A 12,305-nucleotide genomic window follows, 5' to 3' on the forward strand; every position below is an offset into this window, starting at 1 on the left:
CTGTGGTGTTACTATCAGTGTGTCAAGAGTAGGAGACGAGGGTTGCATTGACAATGCAACACAATGGGCAACACTTTGAACACATTTTATAGGTGGTCATAAACTTGTAAATAATTCATGAAATAATAAAGTTATGTTAAAACCAAGCACACCATTGTTTTTCCTGTGAAATTCTCAATAAGGTTGATGTGTCACATGACCCTTTTCCTACTGAAAAAATAAGGTTGGATCCAAAATGGCCAACTTCAAAATGGCCTCCATGGTCACCACCCATCTTGAAAAGTTTTCCCCCTCCCATATGGTAATGGGCCACAAACAGGAAGTTGATATCACCAACCATTCCCATTTTATTTAGATGTATCCATATAAATAGCCCACCCTGTAGTGTTATTCCTTCCTGTTTTTATAGTCCAGATCTTGATAAATTCCAAACCTACCTCTAACAATATCTTCTTTCTTTCATCGTATGATCTCTATTGTGGATAGTATTTTTTTTTTATCAAAAATTGCTGATAATGTGAGGACTCAAAGATAGGAGGCAGGAAGAACAATCAAAAGAGGATTTGGAATTGGTAAGGTTATAATTTGGAGGTGGAGGAGATGGAAGATGGCAACATTCAACTCTTATCCAGAGAGATATTTTATGTTGGCTAAATTTGTGCATATACTTTGAAATGTTTTTGTACTTGTATTTTTTTTCATGTTGGAGTATACCTTCTTTATGTTTAGCATTAATCCTTTATCCAGAGAGATTGACTAACCTTGTACTTAATGCCTGAGGTTAAAAACTAAAATAAACTTTTATCACGCGGATAATTAACTCAGGCCTTTATTTGTTTATCCCTCACCTTATTGTTATTCATTTGGAGGACATTAACATCTACATAAAAGCACTCTCCCAACAGTTCTTCTTTCTGCCTTGATCAATAGCCCCAAGATGTACCACATAAAGGGATTGATTATTTTAAGTGCCGCAGGTTTTTTATTTATAGGTCTCAGTGTGTCATGCAGATGCAATTCTCAATTTAGGTAGAAGAGATTGATGCTGTCGTATTCGCCTACAGGTGTCTGTCTGGCAATGCTAGAGGGTTTCCATCAAAGTAAGTATACTAAGAAACAGAGGAAGGAAGGTCATTTAGAAAATTTGTTTGGCACACTGCAATATCAGGCTTACAGGGCAAAGTGATATAATCGTCATCATGCTGCAGATATGTGATCATGCCGATCACTTAAAGTAAGTCATTGATCCTTGATCAGAGGCAAGATCCCAGATTTCTTTTCCTTTAAGACACAATTTTGGTTGGCTGTATATACTAAAGATTCTTTAAACGACCGCCAATTAACACTGAACGATCAATAATAGTAATAGGCTGCCATTGTTCTTTGCAGCACCTTACGTCCTATAGAAAGACTCTTAAAAGGGTCAATACTGAGCTGCTACCTCCAATAGGTGGGGCAAGAGATTTTGTTCTCGAAGAGGCAAGTCACATATAACCCTCTGTTGAAGAATTTAAAGGGAATGTGTCATCAGAAAACGAACTATTGTTTAAATTGTTTTTTGGGTTAAAACTATTTATTTTTTTAAATTTTGGCAATGTTATTTTTCCATATCACAATATGTATTAAAGAGAAAAAAGTAAAAACCTGCAATTTTCACATCAGCCACTGGGCTTATTCTATACTTGTATTTTCCTGTTGTTTAAGGAAATTTACATATACATTAGTAGCAATAGCCTGACTCAGATCCTATCCTTTGCATTGAAGCATCTAATGAGTATGCACAAGGTCATTTTAGAGATGAGCAAATATATTGAAGTGGAATTGAATTCTACTCGAATATCACAAATTTGTCAAAATACCAATTTGTTTTCTTTTGCTTCTACACCGATTAAGCAAAATGATGGCTGATGAACTGTAAAGGACCATCAATACAGAAAAGAAAACAAACAAACTCACCTTACCACTCCCCTCTCTGGCTCCTGCACTCTGCACTGTCCCCCACTTGATCCCAAACATATCTTTTTATTATTGCCACCGAGTGGGCTTGTTAAGCTGGGACTTCTGGCATAGATGAAGCCCGAGACCCAGAAATGTTCAAACACGTTTCTAATGCCCCCTTCAACATTCTAACAAATGTTGCACCTGAACTTATGCAAAGTGGGGTCCCACTTCTCTCCAGCTGCTCTCATAGCCAAAGAGTAAGATTTCATGAGCACTCTATAAGGTGGGTGTAGAGGTGCAGGTAAAGGGTGGAATCCTTGGCAGAAGATAAATCATATTCTCCGCAGAAAATACAACTTTTTATTGTAAATACACTGTTTCCGCAGTAGATGAACAAGAATATATGCTTTTCTTTATGTAGATGACCAATATCAAATTAAGCTACAACTGAGTCCTGAATCTTTTTCACGTAGTCGTAGCACCAGAAGGTGAGAATGACTAAGCTGTAATACAGCTGCGAGGAATGCAAGAACAGATGTGTGCACACCGGAACATGACTAGAGCAGTTACTGTTTCATAAGAGCTTAGTAAAGTTTGCAAAGAGCAAGTTCTCTACAAGAGTGGCCATTGAGGGTTGTGGGATCCCGCTCTGCATGCCGGAATTCCACAACCCGAAAATTTACGAGAAAGTTGTGTCCTTTCGGGGGTCATTAAGCATTTCTGTTAAGACCTGCTATGTAGAGAATTCACTAATCTGGGTCTGCCCACTCTTATTAAATAAAAGAGGCAGCCCCAAATTGATAAGTACTAAAAATGTTGAAAAATAACAGCCCCATGTGTTTTTTTGGAGGGGTGCACACCTTTATCCACTAGATAGCTGCCTGGTCAAGAGTCTCAGCCAACATACGTCTAATGTACAGTATATGATTGCCAAAAGAATTGATCCTCAATAAGGAGGGATCTTGGAGATTACTATTATTATTTCTTGACATTAGGGTTATCTCAATTCCTTTCTTTATGAGGAAATTGTTCGTGGTGAACATTTCTTCTTTTCTTTACTGAAGGGTGCATTATTAGGAATAGTAAGTTCCGCTTTTAAGCTGACCATATACTGTACATAAGATGTCAGTTTAATACCTTTGGCTGGTATTTATCTTGCCCGACCCCCTCCTTTATATTAGAGGGCCTCTGCTAGAATTTAAACATATGAGATATCTGAACTATCATTTGGCTGACGACTATCTCTCCTGACTATCCCTTATCTATGACTGACCCACTGGAAGATGCTTATATCCACCTCGAACAAAAGGAACAGGTGATTGAAATCCAACTGTCTGATCCCAGTCATAATTTGTTGAGGCTAGGGCGGCATACACATTAGATGGTCAGCTGATACCATCAGTGAGTTCAAAAGACTTTTATCAAATGTGTATGGATGCCGTCAGAGTCATTACACAGTTAACTGAAGTTCCTATTTTTACCTTGTTATAGTTGGCATAAAGGAGTGACTTTGGAGTTGGGCATATCAGGACAATTTTTCACTTTTTTGCCACCATTGCAAAGAGAATTATAAAATTACTGGACAATCCAAATTTCTTCAATAGGAAATTCCCTCTGAAAGGCTTATTTTAAATCTGGATGATTATTTGGATCCAAAGCCTATGAACGTCTGTAATAAATTAACCTATCAATAGATAATATCGACTGCCCAGCAAATCACTTGGTAATGATTCCTTGTTAATAGCAGTGGTCCCAGGAGTTGCACATAATATTTGACTGCATTAAATGTCACACTGCTATTCTTTTGGAGTGTTGGCTATGCTCCAGAATTGGCACATCAAATGGATGTGTCATTTCTGGGGTGGCTGAAGGCTGATGTTCTTAGTCTAGGAGGGGGCCAATATCCGTGACCCCTTTTTAGGCTGTTAATATCAGTCCACGGATGTTTAGCCTTTGCTGGTTAGAAAATATAGAGGAAACCCCACATCATTATTTTGGGGGGACTCTTCCCTATAATAACCAGTAAAGGTTAAGCACACAGCTGTGAGCTGATAATAAAAACCTGGGAACCTTTATGGCTTCCAGAATACTAACATCAGACCCCAGCCAACGACTTTTCCTCAGCTGGTTATGAAAATGAAGGGGGACCCCACGTTGTTTTTTTATTTTATTATTTATCTAATATATGCTACACAGACAGCAGGTGCTGACTCCAACTTCCATCAGCATCACCTGGTCTCACTGATCGCACGGAGACTAGGCAACAATGATGAGAGCTGCCTTCAGCACCCGGCGCCGGGGAACAGCGCTAATTGTACTGTTTTTCCAGGCGCAGCTATGTGTCACACTGATGATGCAAGGATGTCATCTGTATGCCATTAGTGTGAGGCATGCATTTAGTCCCTGCTGCGTGAAGACATGCACATACCACCATTGAATACAATGGGTGTGCGTATGTTGGTATTTGCGGTCCTTAAAAAACGGACCGCATACAAACAAAAAAAATTGAAGTGTCAAAAAGGACTAAGATAGCTGAACAGTTTGATGTAAACACAATTAAAAACAATCATTGTTTAAAAACAATCATGTCCAACTGAACCTTCGCTGACCTAGGTTTTGCCTTACTAAGGGCTTCTTCCTCATTTTGAGCTTCCCTTGAAGAAGCCCAGAATCAAGAGAAACCTAGGTCAGGCAAGGGCTAGTGGGCAACCAAGTTGTGTTTGTATGTTAAAAGCAATGCATGTCTTTTATATTTGTGAGTATGGAATAAAGATTTCCTTATCCTTTAACTAATGGTGGATGGTTGCACCATGTTTCCTGCCCTTCATGTAGCAAGGCGTTAGATATACCGAGGACAACTGGCAAAGTGGTATGCAAAGAAAAACAGAAGAATCTACATGTGCTTGCATCTTGCCTATTGGGATAAAACATTTTCCCTGAGAAAATTTATTATTAGAATAATCTTGGAGTCAATGATATTTGGAGACTTTTATTGTTATTATGAATTCTGGACTATATTTATTTTGTTATTTTACTCATTTATAAATCACCATTAACTTTTACGGTGCTTTAAAGACATTATTATCACTGAACCCATTGTGCTCATAATCTACAGCTCTGGCAAAAATTAAGAGACCACCAGATCAAACCCCTGTCATGGGCAGCCCAATCTCCAGACCTGAACCCCATTGAAAACTTCTGGAATGTAATCAAGAGGATGATGGATAGTCACAAGCCATCAAACAAAGAAGAACTGATTACATTTTTGTGCCAGGAGCAGTGTGAAAGACTGGTGGAAAGCATGCCAAGACGCATGAAAGCTGTGATTAAAAATAATGGTTATTCCACAAAATATTGATTTCTGAACTCTTCCTGAGTTAAAACATTAGTATTGTTGTTTCTAAATGATTATGAACTTGTTTTCTTTGCATTATTTGCGGTCTGAAAGCACTTGTTTTTTTTTATTTCGACCATTTTTCTTTGTCAAAAAAAAAATACAAAATTTATTACTTGGAAATTTAAAGACATGTCAGAAGTTTATAGAATAGAAGAATAATTTACATTTTACTCAAAAATATACCTATAAAGAGATAAATCAGACAAACTGAACATTTTGCAGTGGTCTCTTAATTTTTGCCAGAGCTGTATATTTCGAATGAGGATGTCTTTGGAGTGTAGGAAGAAATCGGATCATCCGAAGGAAACCCACTCAAACGCAGATTTTGTCCTTGGTGGGATTGGAACTCAGACCCCAGTGCTGCAAATAAACAGTGCTAACCACTGGGTCACCGTGCTGCCAACTATATAAAACACCATTCTGTATTGTAATTGTCACAAGAGCGACATGGCTTCTATACAACTAGCTATTTTATAACCGTATCTAAGCAGAATTTTGCAAGCACAGAAAGCTACAATTAGATAAGTGAATCAGTGAATACTAATGAGCCACAAAGCCCATGCTGATATGGGTGGCATCATGGTGTACAGAATGTCAGAGCACGCTTGTATGGACCTGATAAAAATGAGCCTCCACAACCTTTTAATTTTGTCCTTGGGGACTCTCCCCTTAACTTTTTTGTATTCACTCAATCTGTATGTACATGCATGTAGTGTATTGTGAGTGTATTAATATACTCACCTACCCCTGCTTTCTCTGCCGTCCAGCACCGTTGTTCTCTGCTCCTCAGTGACGTCACTGCAATTCTCACTAGCCGTTTTGTTCTATGCAATATGAATGAGCCGAAGTCTATTTTACAAAGAAAGTTTATGAAGTCTCGTACTGACGCTCCATAGGCCTCTATTGTAAAAGATACCTCCAAGTCACACAGAGAGCAGTGTAACCCGAAGAGTCTGCAGAGCGGGGACATCTCAGAGAAGAGGAGCAGAACGGTGCCGTGCACCGGAGAGAGCAGTGGTGCACGCGAGTATATTAATGCACTCACTCATGCATGTACACACACATTTAAGGGTTATAAAAGTTAGTGGGAGTGCTGCTTTAATTTGTATGCAGCCTAGTTTAAAAAGTTAGAAAACCGTATTTACTTTGTCAGTTCAGGCTTCTCTTTTTATATCTCCCACAAGAGTTCTAATAACATAAACAGAATGATCAGACCGCTAGCTTGGCTATGTCAGCACTTTTACAAGTTGTGCATATTTAATGTTGATGTCATATTTTGTTTTTCAAGATTGGCAGCATTAGGAGGGAACTCGTGGCAGAGAAGTGACAAAGTAACTGCTTCATACAGCTAAAATTTTCAAAAGATTTGGAAAATAAAACTTTAAATGAGAGCTTTGCAATAGAATAAGCAGATATTTGGGAAGAAGTCCTTGTGTAAACACTGTAGTCTTCAGCAGTCATGTAGCTGTCATTTTGGCAGGCAATGGCCACAGAATGCTGAAGGCCTACCGTCCATCTATACAGAACATGTACTTGTTCACTTTAAGTTATGCCTTAAATTTTGTTTTTCTCACTGCACACAGGCTATAGATGCATCATGCGCCACCATGACGGGTGGTATATCCGAAAGCATAACAAGCCTACCATAGGAATAGCATGAGCTGCTCAAATGGCATAAAGGACCAAACAAACATTCAATTCCCTAAATCAATAGATTAAACTTGCTGAAAATTAGCAAGGTCAAGTGATGAGTGAGTGTGCTTGTCACTTGAGTTTTCTGAGCATGCTCGGGTGATCTCCGAGTATTTTGGGCGTGCTCGTAGATTATGTTTGTGTCTCTGCAGCTGCATGATTTGTGGCTGCTAGACAGCTTGAAAACACACAGGGATTGCCTGTTTGTTAGGTAATCACCACATGTATTCATGCTGTCTAGCAGCCATAAATCAAGCAGCTGTGGAAGCACAAACATAATCTACGAACATGCCCAAAATACTCGGCGACCACCCGAGCATGCTCAGAAAACTCAAGTAACGAGCACACTCACTCATCACTAGTAAGGTCTAATAAGTTATCTGGCAATTTACACAATGGAAGTTGATCCGGCTCTGACGAACAAGCAATTTTCTATATTCAAATGGATATGATGCAGAGAATATATGATAAAACGTTATGTTAGGACAGCGCTACCATCATGCTGACATTGATATCTATGTGTTTCAGGTTTTGCAGTACCTTTAGTCATGGGAATTTAAAAACATAAAAGGCTCTAAATTACCTTCACATGGGGTTGCTCATTGCTGGATTATTAAGGCCCGTTATTGGGCACAGCTCATGATTAAATGCTGAATTTGGGATGGGCCAATAGCACCTACTTTTCCAGTATATAAGTCAGATACACAGTCAAGTCCCCCACAAGTGACGCCACTGTTGATCTGAGCTGGCTACAGAGCGTGCACTGTCATTGTGCACATTACACAGTGCATACCGTGCAGGGACTAGCCCTGAAATGAGCATCACTGATGACAGGGGTTGCAGCAGTGACTGCAGCCTATGCCCACTGAGGATGCTTTGTTTCAGTATCCCAGCATGCACTTGGATTCTTAAACAAAGCATCATTAAAAAGGAAGCAGAGAAAAAAAATAGAAAAGCAGTTAGTGCATTTAAGGAAGGATAGGGAATCTATAATGCAAATGTATTAGAAAACAGTTTATATTGGGCAATAAATAGATAGGGATTTACAAAGAAAATGATTTAGGCATTCGGACCAAAGAATTAAGACCTCCAAATCTGGGTTAAGGACATAACCATACAGTCATCTAATGTAGTTATAACTAGCAAATACTATGAGATTTAAGCTGATGCCTGCAGTCAGATTCCTTACTAAATTATATGTTGTAACAGATAAGGAATTGTAAGAGATAAGGAATGCAATGTATTTACAAACATATTCAACTTTTTCTGTTCACTTATACTATATGAAAATTGCATCTTTTTGCCACTTACCAGTTGCTGACTCCTAGGGCCCCATCCGGCATACTGGAGATATGCTTTTTCTACCTCTACTTCTGGTGGGTTTAAGTCTGTAAGTTTTCTGTAAAAAAAGGAAAAAGAAAAAAGGGAACATAAGTACATCAGTTGTAGCAAATCAAAATAATGACCAATTACATAATCATATTTCTATTGTCATTTTCTGCATAGCATAAATTGATCAATTGTTCAATTGTATTCTTAAAGAAGTATTCCCAACATAGTTTTTTTTGCAAAGGGCTCAGAGTAGTTCAAAATAAATCTTGTCCTGACATTTACCTGGTCCCTACTGGTCTCTACTTCCGAACTCCATCTTGACACACAAGAAATGGCAAGAAATCCCTGATCAACCAATTACTGGCTCACACAGGTCATTGATGAAGCCAGTGATTGGCTAACTAAAAGAATTCCGCAAAATTGTTCCAAGCAAGAGCAAGATGTTATCTCTCCGTTTACTCTGCAACTGGCAGCTAGTCAGGTGAAACCTCATCAGAGGACCACCATTTTCTTTTGTAAATAAGGTGCGTGTTTGACACATGTAGTGTTGCGCCCTGGAGAGCACAAAAATCCATTTGCAATTTTTTAGATTTGCCAGACCTGCATTGTGTAAATGTATTAAAAAAAACACAAAAGACAAGAGATTAGGAAAAAATACACTAAAAGTTCATGACAAGTAAAAAATAGAGATGAGCGAATATACTCGTTACTCACAATTTCTCGAGAACGCTCGCGTGTCCTCCGAGTATTTTTTAGTGCTCGGAAATTTAGTTTTTATTGCCGCAGCTGAATGATTTACATCTGTTAGCCAGCATAAGTACATGTGGGGATTCCCTAGCAACCAGGCAACCCCCACCTGTACTTATGCTGGCTGACAGATGTAAATCATTCAGCTGTGGCAAGAAAAACTAAATTTCCGAGCACTAAAAAACACTCGGAGGATCCCCGAGCGTGCTCGAGAAATCTCGAGTAACGAGTATATTCGCTCATCACTAGTAAAAAAACAAACAAATCTTTGGAATATGGAAATCCATAACTCCATTGTAAGTTTTAACAAAAATGTTCTAATTTTATCTTAATCTTAATATCGTGAATACTTTACGATGGATGTAAACTTCTGCGAAAGACAGAAGTTAAATTCATTATGTATAATGATAGCCATTTACGTTTTGGTGGTTAAATCATCTCACATCACTAATTTCAGTTTAGTGATTAATTTTTTCCATGTCATCAAAATAGAAGAAAATTGCGCATTTGATCAACAGGATAGTAAATGAGCTCACACAAGAAAATGCTATAATTAAAGCAAATGTTTTATAGCAATGTTACATCAAGCAAAGGTGGAGAGAAAAAATGATTAAAACGAATAATTTCGACAAGGAAACAGACGAGTGTTGTCAGTTCCAGTCAATGTCTCATCTTTCAAAAGCACAAGACTCAATTACACTGACGAGTGAAGCATGAACCTTCCCAGATAAACATTAAAACGCTGTAAAATGAGATTGTCACCAGTCACAAATGGTGACCTTAACATACATTCATCATTATATCTGTGCATTGTGTCATTGTATCAATCCTTGATAGCCAAATAAAGGTGTCTTGGCTAACCACGACATCCTACAACCGATGCAAGAAAATGTTTGTATTGTCAAATCTTCCTATGAAAGAAAAGACAACCATGGGAAATGGCGAAAGACTGGAGTCAATAGACTTGTCCCGTTCCAGGTCATTAAAATACTTTATGGCATGGGGTTTTATAATAGCATGTCCATTTACCATGAGTCTGTCTTTTCATGAAATTAAAGCACAAACTTTTCATTCTGCAACATTAGTGGTCAAACTATCTGATACTGTGTCTGCTAGTTCTTTCGGATTCACACAATTATGGATATGATCCATTAAGTGTAATTAGGAAGACTGGGTTTGTGCCCACTGTAAGGCGCATACACTCTGAAGGTGGCCAAAAGCCAGAAGGGATACATAGGAATCCGTTCACTATAGGGGCCATTTAAAAAAAACAAAAAACACATTGCATGCTATATGATTTTTTGCATTGTCCTTCTATATGATAGCGTAGTCTGCTGTGCTTTCCTATACAGTAAGACAAATTATATTTACATGCATATTTTTCAGATGGAGGCCAAAATAACAATTTTTTTGGCTTTACTTTTGGCTACATGCACTTGTGCTCTTGAATGACAGAGATATATGAGTATGGTCAGTACAATGAAATTAAAGGATTAAAACGTCTGAACCTTTATGGTTCATACGATAATATATTGAGAGTGCAATATTATAAAACTACTACAATTCACGTATGCATTAACACCGTACTGAGAGACATGAGTATCCTCACGACTAAACCTTCAGATAGCATACAGTATCTCTACGCTGATAGGACGCAGTGCCCACACTGTACATACATCTGACATGAGTGTAACCTGTCTTATAAGGTGTTTATACATCTGTACCCTAATCTCTTCAATGTGTCCTGCTTCTAAATCCTATTAAAAATATTGCACAGATTCTCATATTACATCATAGAATGACCTCCTATGTATGCAACTGGTCATTCCCATTCATATCTGTACAGGGCATCAGTGCTAATCTCTGTATTTAAGTAGTGGCTCAAGAACGTACATTTAACTCCCCTATAGAGAGATTACCACACTCAAAGTTACAAGATAGGATACTGATGGTGCGTCCTGCTTGTGCATAGACTTGCATCAATTGACGCCATAGAGATACCGGTCATTTAAAATCTCAACCACGCGAACCCCGGCCTCATCCAATTGGCCACTCAGTGACAAATTGAATCTCACAGATCTGGATTTCCCAATGATACGTACACTGGGGGCGTAGCTAGCTTAGCCAATTGTGGAGCTGAAGGGGCGGTGCAAAGCTGCATAGCGCCTGAAACATACCAAGGTAGTCACATCAACAATAGAACAATTTTAGTAATAATAATAATAATCTTTATTTTTATATAGCGCTAACATATTCTGCAGCGCTTTACAGTTTTGCACACATTATCATCGCTGTCCCCGATGGGGCTCACAATCTAAATTCCCTATCAGTATGCCTTTGGAATTTGGGGGAAATCAGAGAACTCGGAGGAAACCCACACAAACACGGGGAGAACATACAAACTCCTTGTAGATGTCGTCCTTGGTGGGATTTGAACTCAGGACCTCAGCGCTGCAAAGCGCTAACCACTGAGCCACCGTACTGCCTCGTAAATTAAAGGACACACACTTTTGCACTTCTTCAATTTTGTAGTATGTTTCTTGGTTATTTAAATATTTTTTAATAAAGGTTAAGTTTTACTATCTCTTTCAGTGAGCCCCATTTTTGAAGGATTTTCATATAAATAAGTGATTCCTTACCACTCTTTGGTTACCACTGATCTACAGTAATACTTGATGGCTATTAATGATGTCACATACTACTATACATATCTGGCTAATGGGGTCTATACCATTGTAATAGCGGCTGAAGACAAGTATTCCTACTAATCCTCCCATATACACACACTCAGCTGGAACAAGAGGGCATGTACCTCAATTAAGGGTAGGAATCATCTATTTACCTCTTAAAGGGAAAGTGCCACCAGTTTTCTTGCATTTTGTTTTTTTGTGAAATTAAGCTTAAAATAGTAATTAAAATGTATTAATGCAATGTTTGCACTGTTGGCAAACATTTCTATATGAAAAATATTATATATTTTTCTACAAATATACATATTTACCACTAGGGGGAGCATTTTCCGTTTTAGATCTCAAGCAGCTATAGTAAGATTTAGCAGCTCTGCCCCAGGGATATTAGACCACCCAAAAGGGGAGGGAAATGGTGATGTCGGCAGTTACTGCTCCAACAATAAGAATGAAAAGCAGCATCACAGGGCAGCACCATTTTGTGTGTGACTGCCCTGTGACCTGCTGTC

At 38.5% G+C, this 12,305-nt stretch overlaps 1 protein-coding gene across 3 annotated transcripts in view; it reads right to left on the bottom strand.

Annotated features, from left to right (window-relative positions):
- DPP6 (dipeptidyl peptidase like 6) overlaps positions 1 to 12,305 on the bottom strand; it is a 1,887,605-nt gene that overhangs the window by 180,210 nt on the left and 1,695,090 nt on the right. For all 3 annotated transcript variants that reach the window (XM_069729746.1, XM_069729744.1, XM_069729745.1), the window contains exon 7: positions 8,342 to 8,429. In XM_069729746.1, the coding sequence (XP_069585847.1) occupies positions 8,342 to 8,429 (88 nt within the window). The remainder of the gene's footprint in view (positions 1 to 8,341; positions 8,430 to 12,305) is intronic.

The sequence above is a fragment of the Ranitomeya imitator genome, chromosome 6 (assembly GCF_032444005.1).
Source record: "Ranitomeya imitator isolate aRanImi1 chromosome 6, aRanImi1.pri, whole genome shotgun sequence".
Lineage (NCBI taxonomy): Eukaryota > Metazoa > Chordata > Amphibia > Anura > Dendrobatidae > Ranitomeya > Ranitomeya imitator.